General features: G+C 43.9%; 1 protein-coding gene and 1 non-coding gene across 5 annotated transcripts in view; both read left to right on the top strand.

Annotated features, from left to right (window-relative positions):
- LOC101737493 (prostaglandin E2 receptor EP2 subtype) overlaps positions 1-16104 on the top strand; it is a 63871-nt gene that overhangs the window by 40779 nt on the left and 6988 nt on the right. For all 4 annotated transcript variants that reach the window (XM_038012023.2, XM_062669294.1, XM_062669293.1 and 1 more), the window contains exons 4-5: positions 333-516; positions 5268-5530. In XM_038012023.2, coding sequence (XP_037867951.1) covers positions 333-516; positions 5268-5530 — 447 coding nt within the window. The remainder of the gene's footprint in view (positions 1-332; positions 517-5267; positions 5531-16104) is intronic.
- LOC134199193 (U6atac minor spliceosomal RNA) lies at positions 971-1060 on the top strand. Its single transcript, XR_009973575.1, has one exon. It is a non-coding gene; the product is annotated as a U6atac minor spliceosomal RNA (small nuclear RNA).

Here is a 16104-nt window from a genome sequence, read left to right as displayed (position 1 = left end):
AGTATAGTTACAACGACTGCCCCACGCTTCGAGCCGAAACGCATTACTGCTTCACGGCAGAAATAGGCGGGGTGGCGGTACCTACTCGTGCGGACTCACAAGAGGTCCTACCTCCAGTAATTACGCAAATTATAATTCGCGGGTTTCATTTTTATTACACGATGTTATTCCTTCACCGTGGAAGTCAATCGTGAACATTTGTTAAGTACGTATTTCATTAGAAAAATTGGTACCCGCCTGCGGTATTCGAACACCGTTGCATCGCTCGATACGAATGCACCGGACGTCTTATCCTGTAGGCCACGACGACTTCAACGTGTGTATTGTTCCAGCAAGTAACGTACTACGTGATCCGGATGGCGCTGCTGCTGTCCTGGCTCTGGGCGGCGCTGCTGACGTGCGCGCCCGTGTTCGGTCTGGGGCTGTACTACGACCCCCGGCGCGGGAAGTGCCTGCGCTACAGGGAAGCGCAGTCCGCGACTGACTTCGCCTATGCTATCATCTACGTTATCTTTGGTGAGTTGGATTGAATACAAACAAAAATTAAAAAAAATACGTGTGGTACTCGGGGACTGCCGCGGTAAAGCTATTGCATATCATTTTTTATCAACTTTGCAATTATACTTAGACAGTAATAATTTAATATTAAAACAATAATAAAATAATAACACACTATATTTATAAACATCAACAAAAGCAAAACATTAACTGTCCCCTTCATAAGCTAGACCGCGCGAGAGAGAGATGGGCAGACTTTTCATGATGTGCATGCAGTGCGACGTCACGCTGGGCACTTATTCACAAGCACTACACACACAAGCGTAACGTGTGAATGCGTTTAACGCGAGCTACATGGTAGGCGGAGTGGGGTGTTAGGTTTTATTTTCGTTACGTAATTTCGTGATTTGGTTACCGCGCTCAAAACCCGCGATAAAAGCTATGCAATAGCTTAACACTTTTATGTGATTTTGGGTCTATTGAAAGGAGAGACGGCTAGCATTCCTCTTGACAAGGATGGAACACACAATTTGGTTAAGGCACTAATTAACCAAACATTTTTGCCACGTACCCTCCGGCTTTGAATTGAGCTCCCCTTCACGGTGTTTCCCGAGCGCTATGACAAATACTTCTTCAAACGAGGCTTGTGGAGAGTAATTAACGGTAAGCGCGGCTTGGCTCTGCCCCTGTCATTGCTGAAGTCCATGGGCGACGGTAAACACTCAACATCGGGCGGTTCGTCTGCTCGTCTGCCTACATGTGCAATAAAAAAAATATTACAAGGTACAAATGTATGTGCTTGATCGAAATCTGTTAACACGGAATGAAGTCGTTACCGTTTTGAAATAAGTACTAGATGAAATATAACTTTATTAAACTAGAGCTTAAAAGAGCACCTAAACAGGTTCCGAACCAGTTCAGTGCTTCAAGCGAGAATTTAATAAAACGAAAGTCCGTTGCGTAAGTTTACAGATTTACTATACGAGTATATTATGCATTATATATTATGAAGTGCCGTGTCAGAACCACAGATTATGTTAGGTGTATTCAACAATTGTATGCAGGATATCACAACGTGTGCCGTCTGTGGATTTTAGAACGCAAAAACTTTGTATCCCTTTTTACGAAAATTGCGCGGACGGAGGGGTATAGAATTATCCACACTTATAGAGAATATAGAGAAGAAGTGCACAATGCTAATATTTTTTTAAATAATGCCTAAAAGATACATTAAATCAATAAAGAAAACATTACACACACTACCATGTATTTGACGCACACACGCATGCATACTATTTATTTATAGTCAAACTTTTGTTTTGTTCTTGACGTCTGTGGTCAAATTAAGAATAGATTAAATATTGTTTGTCTTTATTAATATTTTTCTATAGTGTAGTCTTGGCGAAAATTGTGATAGAAGTATAATAGTCTTTGAAAATAGAATCTTTTTTTTATGATTGAAAGATTACTGGTGGCCCGAAGGCCTTTCCAGTTTCACCAGGATAGGTGGGCGAGTAAAGGCTCAGCCAGGAGGGGTGGGATTTGCTATCAACTGCCCGAGCGCCTCCGAAGGAGACCTAACAACTCAAGAGCAATTGCTTCGCGAATGAATCTACTACCGGATCGGAATCGCGACCCGCTGAGAAGATCCGGCGAGAAACTCAGCGGGCTGATGCGTGGGTTAGGTTGCACGTCGACCTCTTTGTCGAGTTCGACGAGTACGGTTACTGGGGTCCCTAAGCCTGCTCCTAGTATTAGAGCTGAAGGCATCTAATGCAAAGGTTATTGGATCTGATGGATCCGTAAGGACGTGTTTAAGGCGACGACGGTGACTGACTCCTGCATGATCAGGATTCGGGGAGTAGTCAGCGGCGGCAACGATAAGGCGATTATCATGACGGAAAATAGAATCATAATAGTGTACAAGCTTACAATTTCAATTAAATATAGTCGAAGTTCGACTACTGCGGGACCACTATTATTATTATTACCCTCTGCTGGGGTGTGGGGCTCAAATCAAATCCTTCCATTTACATCGGTCTTGGGCTCTGTTCTAACTCCTCCACGTCATGCCCAAGACACCCAGCTCCTGCTCCACCAAACGACGCCAGGTTGTCCTGAAGTCGTCCTGTTGTTGAAGTCGTCGTGGCCTAAAGGATAAGACGTAAGGTGCATTCGTATGTAGCGATGCACCGATGTTCGAGTCCCGCAGGCGGGTACCAATTTTTCTAATGAAATACGTACTCAAAAAATGTTCACGATTGACTTCCACGGTGAAGGAATAACATCGTGTAATAAAAACCAAACCCGCAAAATTATAATTTGCGTAATCACTGGTGGTAGGACCTCTTGGGAGTCCGCACGGGTAGGTACCACCACCCCGCCTATTTCCGCCGTGAAGCAGTAATGCGTTTCGGTTCGAAGGGTGGGGTAGCCGTTGTGACTATACTGAGACCTTAGAGCTTATATCTCGAGGTGGGTGGCGCATTTACGTTGTAGATGTCTATGGGCTCCAGTAACCACTTAACACCAGGTGGGCTGAGAGCTCGTCCATACATCTAAGCAATAAAAAAAAAAAAGTTACCGCTTAACGCCAGGCGGACCTTTCAGCCAATCTACATAAATAAATAGTAAGAATATATAAATAATAATAATAATAATATTGGTTGGGTCATGCCTATGTTAACATATTCCTTTGGCATACTAAGGTGGACGCAATCAGAGCTGGACGTACTGGACAGAAAAGTCAGGCGATTGTTAACGGCATACAGAATGCATCATCCACGTTCATCTGTAATGAGGTTGTATATTCCTCGGAAATGTGGGGGTCGCGGTATTTTGAATGCCAAGGATCTACATAACCGAGAGATATACAATCTTAGGGAATATTTCCTTAAGATGAACGTGAATATGTATCGGGATGTCGTTGCAGTCGATAAGGGGCTAACTCCGCTATCCTTAGCTAACGGGAATTGGAAGAGGCTGAAGGTAGAGAGTATTTCAGATCGCATAACCGTATGGAGGAGCAAGGAGTTACACGGTAGGTTCTACCGGGCTCTCACAGGGCCTGATGTAGACCAATCAGCTTCCGTGGCCTGGTTACGATTCAGTATCCTCTTTGAGGAAACTGAAGGTTTTATCTTTGCAATTATGGACGAAGTTATCATGACGAACAACTACCGGAAATATATACTAAAGGATGGGACGGTCGACATTTGTCGGGCATGCCACCGTCCGGGAGAGTCTATTAAACATATTGTTTCTGGCTGTTCTCGGTTTGCTAACGGCGAGTACTTGCATAGACATAACCAAGTGGCTAGGATTATCCATCAACAACTTGCTCTGAAATATGGTTTTCTTGATTCTGCTGTACCTTATTACCAATACCAATCTCAACCAGTTCTTGATAATGGTCATGTTACGCTCTACTGGGACCGATCTATTATCACGGATAGGTATATTGTTGCCAACAAATCTGATATTGTGATAATAGATCGATCTGCGCGTCGAGCAGTGTTGGTTGATGTCACCATTCCTCATGACGAGAACCTCGTAAAGGCAGAAAAGGACAAATTAATAAAATATTTAGACCTGGCTCACGAGACTACCGCCATGTGGCATGTTGATTCAACCATCATTGTTCCAATAGTTGTGTTGGTACATGGCTTGATAGCGAAAAGTTTCGATCAACATCTAAAGAAACTTTCGTTATCCAGCTGAGTTAAGGGCCTAATACAGAAAGCAGTTATCCTCGATACTGCACGCATTGTGAGGAGGTTTCTCACTCTGGAGTCCTAACCACTGGTGGCTTGTGTCGTAGATACCGCCATCAGCGGTAATCTATTTTTATAGTGTTTTTTAAAAATTGTATTTTTAATATCTTTTTTAAAAAATATTATGTAATTAATAAGATTTTAAATAAATATAAATAAATAATAATAATAATGATATTAGCTTTTGAACTGGACAGACACAGGGGTATTACGATGGATTGTGGAACCAGTTCTAAACGCCTTCGGCTTTTTGTCAGCTCAGAATACCGGAGAAATCAGTAAATTACTCTTGAACTAGGTACACTGACTGCATATTTCTGTTAAGCGACTCATTGATAATACAAATTTTTGAAACAAAAATGCCTCTTAATGAATTAAAATGAAAGCGTGGATGCTGACCTCATGATGGTAGCGATTTATGTGTGTGTTCAATAAACTATACTCTACTCCAAATTGCTGGAAGGGAATACACTTATGTCAAACCTCTATCTTTCACATTCCAACTTCTTTTAAAGTTCTTCTTTTTATCTTTAATATCTTTAAGGCATCGAAATCTAATTTCTCCTCCCCTAGCTTCCACCAATTATATGCAAAACTCATTCTTTTTTACCTGAACAGACTTGGCAGGTTGTTAGATGTTGACCAATTTTATTCCTCTATCACAGGGGCGAGACGTCAGCTTAGTGCTCGATTTTTCCTAGGTGATGACGGGACGGTGCCGGCGATGTGTAGCACAACCGACTTTTATTAATTTGTGACATTTAAATTAGTCTGGTGTATTCCTCCTTTGCTTATGTTGTTTCTTGCTTGCTGATTGTTATTAATTTCTTTGTTTCTATGTTTTTGTTTCAACTACTAAAACACTAGATGTTTTAATTGTTTATATTGGTGAGGACCTTTAATTGCCTTTTTGTTTCTATTATTTGTTATATTATTATATTATGTTAGTTGGCTGTTGGTTCTCCTTGTAGAAAATAAATAAATATTTGTCAACAGGAACCCTCCTCTGCGTAATCCTGGTGTACTGCAATCTCGCAGTGATCAGAGCATTGTACGCGATCACGGCGCCGCGTGCCGGGGGGCAGCCGGTCGTCAGACGGGTGTCCAAGAGCAGCTGCAGACAGCGACAGCGAAGCCTCAACTCCGGAAACAACCTGCAGTCTATGAACCACAACGCAGCCACGGCTGAGGAGGTGGCTTTCAGTAGACTCATGGCGACGCTTTCGGTGCTGTTCATGATATGCTGGCTACCGCAATTGGTGAGTTGACCTTCAAAAAATTATAAATTGGTAATTACATGCAAATACTTCTACTTTAAATAAGTGCCGAAAACCGACCGCTCGTCTAAGGATCTAATGGAGCTTAATAAAACATATAAATAAGTACTCTCCTCTGTGACTATCTGTAATTGTTGTGAAGTCATGACTAATTGGCCTAAGGGATAAGAGAGCTGGGGAATTCACTCATATCAAGCGAAGCGACTATGCCAGTGCTTATATTCAGCGGATAGGTACAATTTTTTCTAAAAAAATATGATCTCAACGCATGCTTGCGTACAACTTTCACGATGTAGGAATAAAGTTGAGTAATAAAAATAAAATAAATTAAATTAGGGTCATTGCTGTCAGTAGGACGTGTTGTCCGCAAAAGTAGATATCACAATCCTGCTTAGTTCTGCTGCGAAGATGTCGTTCGACTAAGCCGATGGGAAAGAGAAAAAACTGACTTCATTATGCAAAAAATAGCTAATGAGAGTTTCGTGAATAATACAAAGATGAACACGCACGCAAGAGATCTACATTCAATATTAGATGGTTTAGGGTTCAATTAAGGTCACGAAGACTTTATACATCCCTTACACACGCCTATCCACCATATACTGTCACTACTCATTCGACGGGCTGTGCAGGTAAACTCCGGTAAATATGGTATAAATAAAATGAACCTTTACCATTTTTGATGATCATTCCGATAGAGGCACCCGTCACGTGCGGACGTGCTCATCGTCCACTCGATCGCCCGGTCTTTGTTCGCCCGGCTTTTGTTAGCCCGGCCATTGTTCGCGCGGCCTGTGTTTGTGGTACATCTGCCGACTAAGTGCTCTTTCTGGAAGTTTTTATTTGTTTTGTTTCCTTTTGTTGTTTCTGTGTTCGTGGTACATCTGCCGACAAAGTGGTTTCCTGCAAGTATTTATTTGTTTTGTTTCTTTTCGTAATTTCTGTTTTGTTGTGCTTTTTCTTTGTCCTGTAGTAATCGCGCCGCATTGCCACCTGTGTTCAATAGAACCGCTCAGGTCCGAGAAGTTGGGGCCTCGCCGCAAGGCGAGTGTTTTCAAGACCCGGGGCCGCCCCACCTGGGTACTCAGCGATCATGGACGCTGTATTCGCGGAATTCCTCCGACTTTGCCACCCACAGCTCGCCTCGGAGTTTTTGGCCTTCAAGGCCAATCACACTGCGAGCCCTCTCGAGGACTCCGCCGCGCTCGCTGCTCCTGCGTCGCCTGTACCTGCGTGCAGAGCTTCTGCATTGAGCACCGCAGCCTCTGTCGTGCCTGCCGCTCCCGTGTCGCCTATACTGGCGAGAAAAGCTGCTGCGTCGTCCGCCGTGACCATCGTTTCAGCTGAGCGATCATCCGCGGCCTCCGTCGCGCCCTCTAAAACACCTACACTTGCTCGTAGGTCGCCTGCACCCGCCTCCTCGTGCTCCGACTCTGACTCGGACATGGAGGTCGACCTCGCCCCCGCCTCATCGACGGATGGATTCACCCTGGTACAGAAGGGTAAGAAGCGTGCCGCGGAGTCTCGAGCTCCCGCGGCCGCTAAAATTAGCAAAGCCGTGAACGCGTCGCGCCCCCGCCCTCAGACTCCCGTTGCGCCCCCAGCCCGTGCCACTCCGTCGCCGCGTCTGGTGGCACAAAATAAAACCCAGACCCCTCCCCCGGTTATCCTTCAGGAGAAGGCAGCTTGGGATCGAGTTTGCCTGGCCCTTAAGGCCAAAAATATAAATTTCACGAATGCCCGTAACCTCGCGAACGGCATTCAAATTAAGGTTCAAACACCCGACGACCATAGGGCCCTCTCTTCTTACCTCCGTAAGGAGCGTATAAGTTTCCATACGTATACGCTCCAGGAGGAGCGCGAACTCCGCGTTGTAATACGCGGAATCCCTAAAGAGTTAGATGTAGAGCTCGTAAAAGCCGACCTGTTAGAACAAGGCCTACCAGTGAATTCTGTGCACCGTATGCACACCGGTCGCGGTAGGGAGCCATATAATATGGTTCTAGTCGCTCTCCAGCCTACCCCCGAGGGTAAGAAAATCTTTAACACACAGACCGTCTGTAGGCTCTCTGGTATCGCTGTCGAAGCCCCCCATAAAAAAGGCACTCCTAGCCAGTGCCATAACTGTCAATTGTACGGGCACTCTTCCCGTAACTGTCACGCGCGCCCCCGATGTGTTAAGTGTTTGGGCGATCACGCCACGGCCCTCTGCGCTCGCGACCAAAAAACCGCGACGGAACCGCCTAGCTGCGTCCTGTGTCGAACACAGGGTCACCCCGCGAATTACCGTGGTTGCCCCCGAGCCCCTAAAATAAATCGCCGCGTCGCCCGCCAAAATCGCCTCCGAGCTTCCGGCCCAGACATCAAAGCCTCGGCACCCTCTGCGTCGCAGGCTAAGCCAGCGTTCGTTCCGGCGGCGGTGCCCAGTGTCTCGGCCTGGGCAAAACCACTGCCGTACACGAACACGGCTACAACTCCCTCCTCCGCGATTCGTCCCGTCCCCGCGACTCGTCCCTCTCCCGCGACTTGCCCTCCGACCGCGTCCGACAATCTCGCTTTAGCGATCGACTTCTTTCAGTCGATCAACTTTGAGCGCGTTAACGCTTTGGGCGACGCCATTCGCGCTGCCTCCACTGCACAACACTTTATCGCCGTTGTGCAGGAATACGCCGACGTATACGCGTCATTAAATACGTACGTCCTCCCCTCACTCCGCCGGTAATCAATGGCGTATATAAGTAGAATAAAGCCCCTATCCGTAACGATAGGATTTTTTAACGCTTACGGTCTCGCAAATCAACGTGATCAGGTTTCTGACTTTTTGCGTGACCACCAAATTGATATCTTTTTAGTGCAGGAGACCCTACTTAAGCCCGCGCGCCGTGACCCTAAAATCGCGAACTATAACATGGTCAGGAACGACAGGCTCTCTGCCCGTGGTGGTGGTACCGTCATTTACTATAGAAGAGCCCTGCATTGCGTCCCGCTCGATCCTCCCGCGCTCGCTAATATCGAAGCATCAGTGTGCCGAATCTCACTGACGGGACACGCGCCGATCGTTATCGCGTCCGTTTATCTTCCACCGGATAAGATCGTTCTAAGCAGTGATATCGAGGCGCTGCTCGGTATGGGGAGCTCTGTCATTCTGGCGGGCGACCTAAATTGTAAACACATCAGGTGGAACTCACACACCACAACCCCGAATGGCAGGCGGCTTGACGCGTTAGTCGATGATCTCGCCTTCGATATCGTCGCTCCGCTAACCCCGACTCACTACCCGCTAAATATCGCGCATCGCCCGGATATACTCGACATAGCGTTATTAAAAAACGTAACTCTGCGCTTACACTCGATCGAAGTAGTTTCAGAGTTAGATTCAGACCACCGTCCCGTCGTTATGAAGCTCGGTCGCGCTCCCGATTCCGTTCCCGTCACGAGGACTGTGGTGGATTGGCACACGCTGGGCATCAGCCTGGCTGAATCTGATCCACCATCGCTCCCGTTTAACCCGGACTCTATCCCGTCTCCTCAGGATACCGCTGAAGCCATAGACATCTTAACGTCACACATCACCTCGACATTAGATAGGTCATCGAAACAAGTTGTAGCGGAGGACTTCCTTCACCGCTTCAAATTGTCCGACGATATTAGGGAACTTCTTAGAGCTAAGAACGCCTCGATACGCGCCTACGACAGGTATCCTACCGCGGAAAATCGTATTCGAATGCGTGCCCTACAACGCGACGTAAAGTCTCGCATCGCCGAAGTCCGAGATGCCAGATGGTCTGATTTCTTAGAAGGACTCGCGCCCTCCCAAAGGTCTTACTACCGCTTAGCTCGTACTCTCAAATCGGATACGGTAGTAACTATGCCCCCCCTCGTAGGCCCCTCAGGCCGACTCGCGGCGTTCGATGATGACGAAAAAGCAGAGCTGCTGGCCGATACATTGCAAACCCAGTGCACGCCCAGCACTCAATCCGTGGACCCTGTTCATGTAGAATTAGTAGACAGTGAGGTAGAACGCAGAGCCTCCTTGCCACCCTCTGATGCGTTACCACCCGTCACCCCGATGGAAGTTAAAGACTTGATCAAAGACCTACGTCCTCGCAAGGCTCCCGGTTCCGACGGTATATCCAACCGCGTTATTAAACTTCTACCCGTCCAACTCATCGTGATGTTGGCATCTATTTTCAATGCCGCTATGGCGAACTGTATCTTTCCCGCGGTGTGGAAAGAAGCGGACGTTATCGGCATACATAAACCCGGTAAACCAAAAAATGATCCGACGAGCTACCGCCCGATTAGCCTCCTCATGTCTCTAGGCAAACTGTATGAGCGTCTGCTCTACAAACGCCTCAGAGACTTCGTCTCATCCAAGGGCATTCTTATCGATGAACAATTCGGATTCCGTACAAATCACTCATGCGTTCAACAGGTGCACCGCCTCACGGAGCACATTCTTGTGGGGCTTAATCGACCAAAACCGTTATACACGGGAGCTCTCTTCTTCGACGTCGCAAAAGCGTTCGACAAAGTCTGGCACAATGGTTTGATTCTCAAACTATTCAACATGGGCGTGCCGGATAGTCTCGTGCTCATCATACGGGACTTCTTGTCGAACCGCTCTTTTCGATATCGAGTCGAGGGAACCCGCTCCTCCCCACGACCTCTCACAGCTGGAGTCCCGCAAGGCTCTGTCCTCTCACCCCTCCTATTTAGCTTATTCGTCAACGATATTCCCCGGTCGCCGCCGACCCATTTAGCTTTATTCGCCGACGACACGACTGTTTACTATTCTAGTAGAAATAAGTCCCTAATCGCGAAGAAGCTTCAGAGCGCAGCCCTAGCCCTAGGACAGTGGTTCCGAAAATGGCGCATAGACATCAACCCAGCGAAAAGTACTGCGGTGCTATTTCAGAGGGGAAGCTCCACACGGATTTCCTCCCGGATTAGGAGGAGGAATCTCACACCCCCGATTACTCTCTTTAGACAACCCATACCCTGGGCCAGGAAGGTCAAGTACCTGGGCGTTACCCTGGATGCATCGATGACATTCCGCCCGCATATAAAATCAGTCCGTGACCGTGCCGCGTTTATTCTCGGTAGACTCTACCCCATGATCTGTAAGCGGAGTAAAATGTCCCTTCGGAACAAGGTGACACTTTACAAAACTTGCATAAGGCCCGTCATGACTTACGCGAGTGTGGTGTTCGCTCACGCGGCCCGCACACACATAGACACCCTCCAATCTCTACAATCCCGCTTTTGCAGGTTAGCTGTCGGGGCTCCGTGGTTCGTGAGGAACGTTGACCTACACGACGACCTGGGCCTCGAATCAATTCGGAAATACATGAAGTCAGCGTCGGAACGATACTTCGATAAGGCTATGCGTCATGATAATCGCCTTATCGTTGCCGCCGCTGACTACTCCCCGAATCCTGATCATGCAGGAGCCAGTCACCGTCGACGCCCTAGACACGTCCTTACGGATCCATCAGATCCAATAACCTTTGCATTAGATGCCTTCAGCTCTAATACTAGGGGCAGGCTTAGGGACCCCGGTAACCGTACTCGTCGAACTCGACAAAGAGGTCGACGTGCAACCTAACCCATGCATCAGCCCGCTGAGTTTCTCGCCGGATCTTCTCAGCGGGTCGCGATTCCGATCCGGTAGTAGATTCATTCGCGAAACAATTGCTCTTGAGTTGTTAGGTCTCCTTCGGAGGCGCTCGGGCAGTTGTTAGCAAATCCCACCCCTCTTGGCTGAGCCTTTGCTCGCCCACCTGTCCTGGTGAAACTGGAAAGGCCTTCGGGCCACCAGTAAACTTTCAATCATAAAAAAAAAAAAAAAAAAAAAAAAAAAATTTTTGCTGATGAAGGTATTCAAATTCATTGATTACTTATGATTAAAAGCGAAATCGTGCTTCGGGGAAGGAGGGAGGGTTAATAAAGTTGCATCGCGCAGCAAAACAAAAGCTGTTAAACCAGATTTCATACTGAATCCACCCAAAGATGATCTCATTTGATTACCTTACGTAATGTTCAAACAAAACGATAAAGGAAATCAATTCCCATGATTAGCGCTTGAAAAACAAGTCATTAACATTCTGAACACGTTCAATTACCGGTTTTTATTGATCACTCGATATAAACAATTCGATTGAAAGAACAATGCATGCGAATTGATGGATCATTACGCAGATAGCCAGGCGCTGGCATACAAGTCAGGACTTTGGCAAATAATTTACTTAAATTTGAGGTTACCCTCATTTTAGCGAGGAATTTAAGAAACACTAGCTGATCCGGCAAACTTAGTACTGCCTCAATCGATAAATAAAAGACCTAAGCTTTTGTATAAAGTAAACTTAAAATCAAACAAAAGGAATCCGTCCGACGGGGGACACATCAAAGGAAAAACAAAATTGTTATTTTTATTTAATTCCGAGCATTTTCATATTTATCTACCTTTTAAACCTTCTCTGGACTTCCACGAATAATTTAAGACCAAAATTAGGCAAATCGATCCAGCCGTTCTCGAGTTTTAGCGAGACTAACGAACAGCAATTCATTTTTATATATATGAAACATTAGTTTTAGTAAAATATGAATTTATTTCATAATTATTGTCCTAGCTTCTACTCGTGTTTGTTAATTTAATTTAAAGGGTTAATATCACTTTTCCCAAATCCCAGGATCACTATGGATACCATCACTATGGATACGTATAGGTAAAGAATTAAGTAAGTAGGTGCGTTTGAAATGTTGAGTGCAGTCAACTGTAAAATGAAATATGTATGTTTAACATAATGGCTGTTTCGTTTACTTTTATTATGATATTTTAGATCCGGCTGAAAATCGTTGGAATTGTGCCTACGCATAAAGAGCGTAACGCGGCGCAAGTCGGAGATGAACCGACTGAAACCCTCTGTGGTTCACCAAACATGGATGAGACGAATATATTTTTTGCATAGCCGGGTGAGCGGTCATACTGCCCCCCTGATCTTAAGTGGCTACCGGAGCTCATAGACCACACATTGTGAATGTCGTCATTCATCTTGAAAAATGAGTCAATGTGTTATCCTTATCAACTCTTATCATATATTATATCAACTCTTATGCTTAAACAAGGCAAAGCATGATTGCTTCGCAGTAGATATATATAGGCAGGACAGTGGCACTCATCGTGGAATCCATTGTAGTGGCCCCGCATAAGTGAGTTAAATTGACATGAAGTTACCAAGATATCAATGTTTTTTCGAATCGACTATAGCTTTTAAATACTGCTCTGTTACGACGAAGTGATACAAATTATTATTCTTCGAACTTAAGACGCGATCAAAAGGAATGCCAAATTGCGGCTCGCGAAGTTTTACGTCCTTGCGGCGAAGGTTATATTATATTTAGTTATAGTCCATCATAGCATCTAGTTCGCCCTTAAGGAGAGGAGTTGTGTTTGTTGTATTGGAACCCTCAATGGAAGATCCGGTTGCGGTGAATTTAAAAAGGACCATGATTTTAATAGTGTAGGTTGGCATGCGCGCTATGTGCTCATTTCTCTACAGTTTACTTCGTATTTTTTAAAAGCTATTTAAAATCATGATTCGCTCATATAGGTATTTTTCTCAACTACATTTATTTCAATAAGTAGCAGTAGCAGTACGCGTATACGTCGTAGAAGGCTGGAGACACGAGCTTAGAATCACGAATGAGGCACTCAATCGATTATCTATTCAACACCAAATATATTATAGAACAGATAAACGATCGCTTTAAGTTAGGTATGTCCACATATCTACATATAACCTCAATTTTTTGGACATTATGGAGCTAAAAGACGCTAGCTTGAATTATATTTGAAGTCGTCGTGGCCTAAAGGAGAAGACGTCGCGGCGTCGGGTGCATTCGTATGTAGCGGTGCACCGGTGTTCGAATCCCGCAGGCGGGTACCAATTTTTCACTCACTTAACAAATGTTCACGATTGACTTCCACGGTCAAGGAATAACATCGTGTAATAAAAATCAAACCCGCAAAATTATAATTTGCGTAATTACAGGTAGTAGGACCTCATGTGAGTCCGCGAAGGTAGGTACCACCACCCCGCCTATTTCTACCGTGAAGCAGTAATACGTTTGAAGGGTGGGGCAGCCGTTGTAACTGTACTGAGACCTTAGAACTTATATCTCAAGGTGGGTGGCGCATTTGCTTTGTAAATGTCTATGGACTCCAGTAACCACTTAACACCACCAGCTCGTCCACCCATCTCAGCAATAAAACAATTTATTAGATGTTTAAAATTTATTTTTCCACACTTTTAATGGCCTCGCTAGGAATCTGATGGATGGAAGTTACCACTTCTCGTCAGTAGTGCCAAGATGCGCCGCTCAAACATTTGACCTAACTTACAGGAGTAACGTCTAAGCCATTCATAATATCAATATGATGTGTGTGGGCACTCCGCAGCCTCATAGTATTCGAGGTCGGTGGTCTGCCTGCCTGTCTAAGATACGGATCAGAAACAGGATCAGAATATTTGCCGTAGGGTAAACTCAGTCAGGGTCAGAATCCTGAACTACACTGTCGACAATAGCATGCGAATATAATGTAACATTTATTTGAATATCATTATTGGAACAATGAGATATTTTTGCCAAACGGCACTTCGATGTCGCCTGCATACTGATGGCCGGAGATATGATAATGACTTTAATAACAGAGAAGTAATTTCTCAATGTTAGGTTCATAAACAACCACGAAAAATAAGTTCATGATCATAGAGACAATCTGAAAGTATTTATATCGTAGTATAGTTTCGTAGAGGCGCCGCAAATATACATACATATACATAATAATATATAGGTATATATGATACAAACTGGAATTAATAGTTTAATCTTAATTACTTACTTACTTAATAGTTTAAGTTACTTTATTCATTTCGTTCTGCTAGATGATAATGAAATCTGTGGAGCTCTTTAAAATAGTCTCACGTGCTTAAGAAATATAACTATATATAATAGGCACGGGTGTTGTAAATCTTTCTTTTTAAATATTTTTCGAGGCATTTTGTTGCTCTAGATGGACAGACGAGCTCACCCTTCATTTAATATTATTATCTTGTAACTGGAGAAGTCGCAGTCTTGATTGTATCGTGTAATAGATGTTCTATCGACGCGCATGGCCACTGGCGGCAGAGATAGTGCTGTGTTCAGTCATAGAATTACGCTTAGGCCCGGCGTGAGGCCTGTGTATAGGGTGGCAAAAGAAGTAAGGACAATCTCCTTAAAATATTTTTTGTAAAGTTATTTTGAATTTATAATCAAAATATTGGGTCAAATTTAATTAAATTTATTTGTAACATTAAGGGCGGTCCGACAAACACGGCCTAGGGTGGCCTCAGGCCTAAATCCGTCACTTATTGTGTTCCCTACACGCGCGGGCTCACAGCTCTTCTCATCTTCTCACCATCGGTAATTACGCCAATTTAATAATTTATAAAATCCTCAAGATTTCGTTTTTGCTATACGACGTTATCCCTTCTTCGTGAATAAGTGTAAGATATGTCTATATACATTTTTTCCCGTCATAGGCCTTGCCTGACAACATTATAATATATATCGACGAATTGTTTTTGTAAAAACTCCTTTTTTTCTGTTTTTGTAAGTTTTATTATGTCTTTAATTAATTTAATACTTTATTCATTTTGCGGTTTTGGAATAATATATTTCCCATACTTCCGCTTATCTTAAAGTAATATCAAAATGAATGTACAGGAACGAGTTGCATTATAAATATAATAAATAATACATAAAAGATACATTAAATCGATAAAGAAAACATTACACACACTACCATGTATTTGGCACACACACATATACTCTTTGTTTATTGTCAAACTTTTGTTATTGCTTAAAGTCCGTAGTCAAATTGATAATAGGTTAGTATTGTTTATCTTTAATATTACGAGACGTATTTGTCTTAAGTGTAGTCTTGGCGAAATCTGTAACAATAGGACCATAATAATGTTTATACTTATAATTTCAATTAATTATAGTCGAATTTCGACTACTGCGGGACCACTAGTAATACATAAATACTGATTATAAATCAAAGCTATTACCGATGTACTAATCAATAAATCAAATACACTGAATACATAAAAGTCAATGACACAGAGAGACCGATTGTCAGCTGTTTACAGCTACAGAGCAATATACTCATCAGTATACTGAATAACGATATTAATCAATGAATTTTGCTGATATTATTAATATGATCATTAAAATTAATTTTAAATTAAATCTATTTTAAATTAAATCTATATACTTAATTTTACAAAGCAGAATGTTTCTTTGTTTGAAGCAGATGTTTGTTTGTATGAAGCAGAGAGCAAATGAAGAAACTCCTTATCTCGAGAAAATGCAATTTGTTTGAGTGGGACACCCTAGCTGATGATATATGCGTACCTACTATAGTAAACTCAATAAAACAGTTATTTTTGTAGATAAGCTATTCTTCGAGATGATTACGTTTTCAAAATGCGTGTATTTTTTTATTG

This window comes from Bombyx mori, chromosome 7 (genome assembly GCF_030269925.1).
Source record: "Bombyx mori chromosome 7, ASM3026992v2".
Lineage (NCBI taxonomy): Eukaryota > Metazoa > Arthropoda > Insecta > Lepidoptera > Bombycidae > Bombyx > Bombyx mori.
Note: the sequence above shows the minus strand (reverse complement) of the source record. Positions and strands in the feature narration are given on the sequence as shown.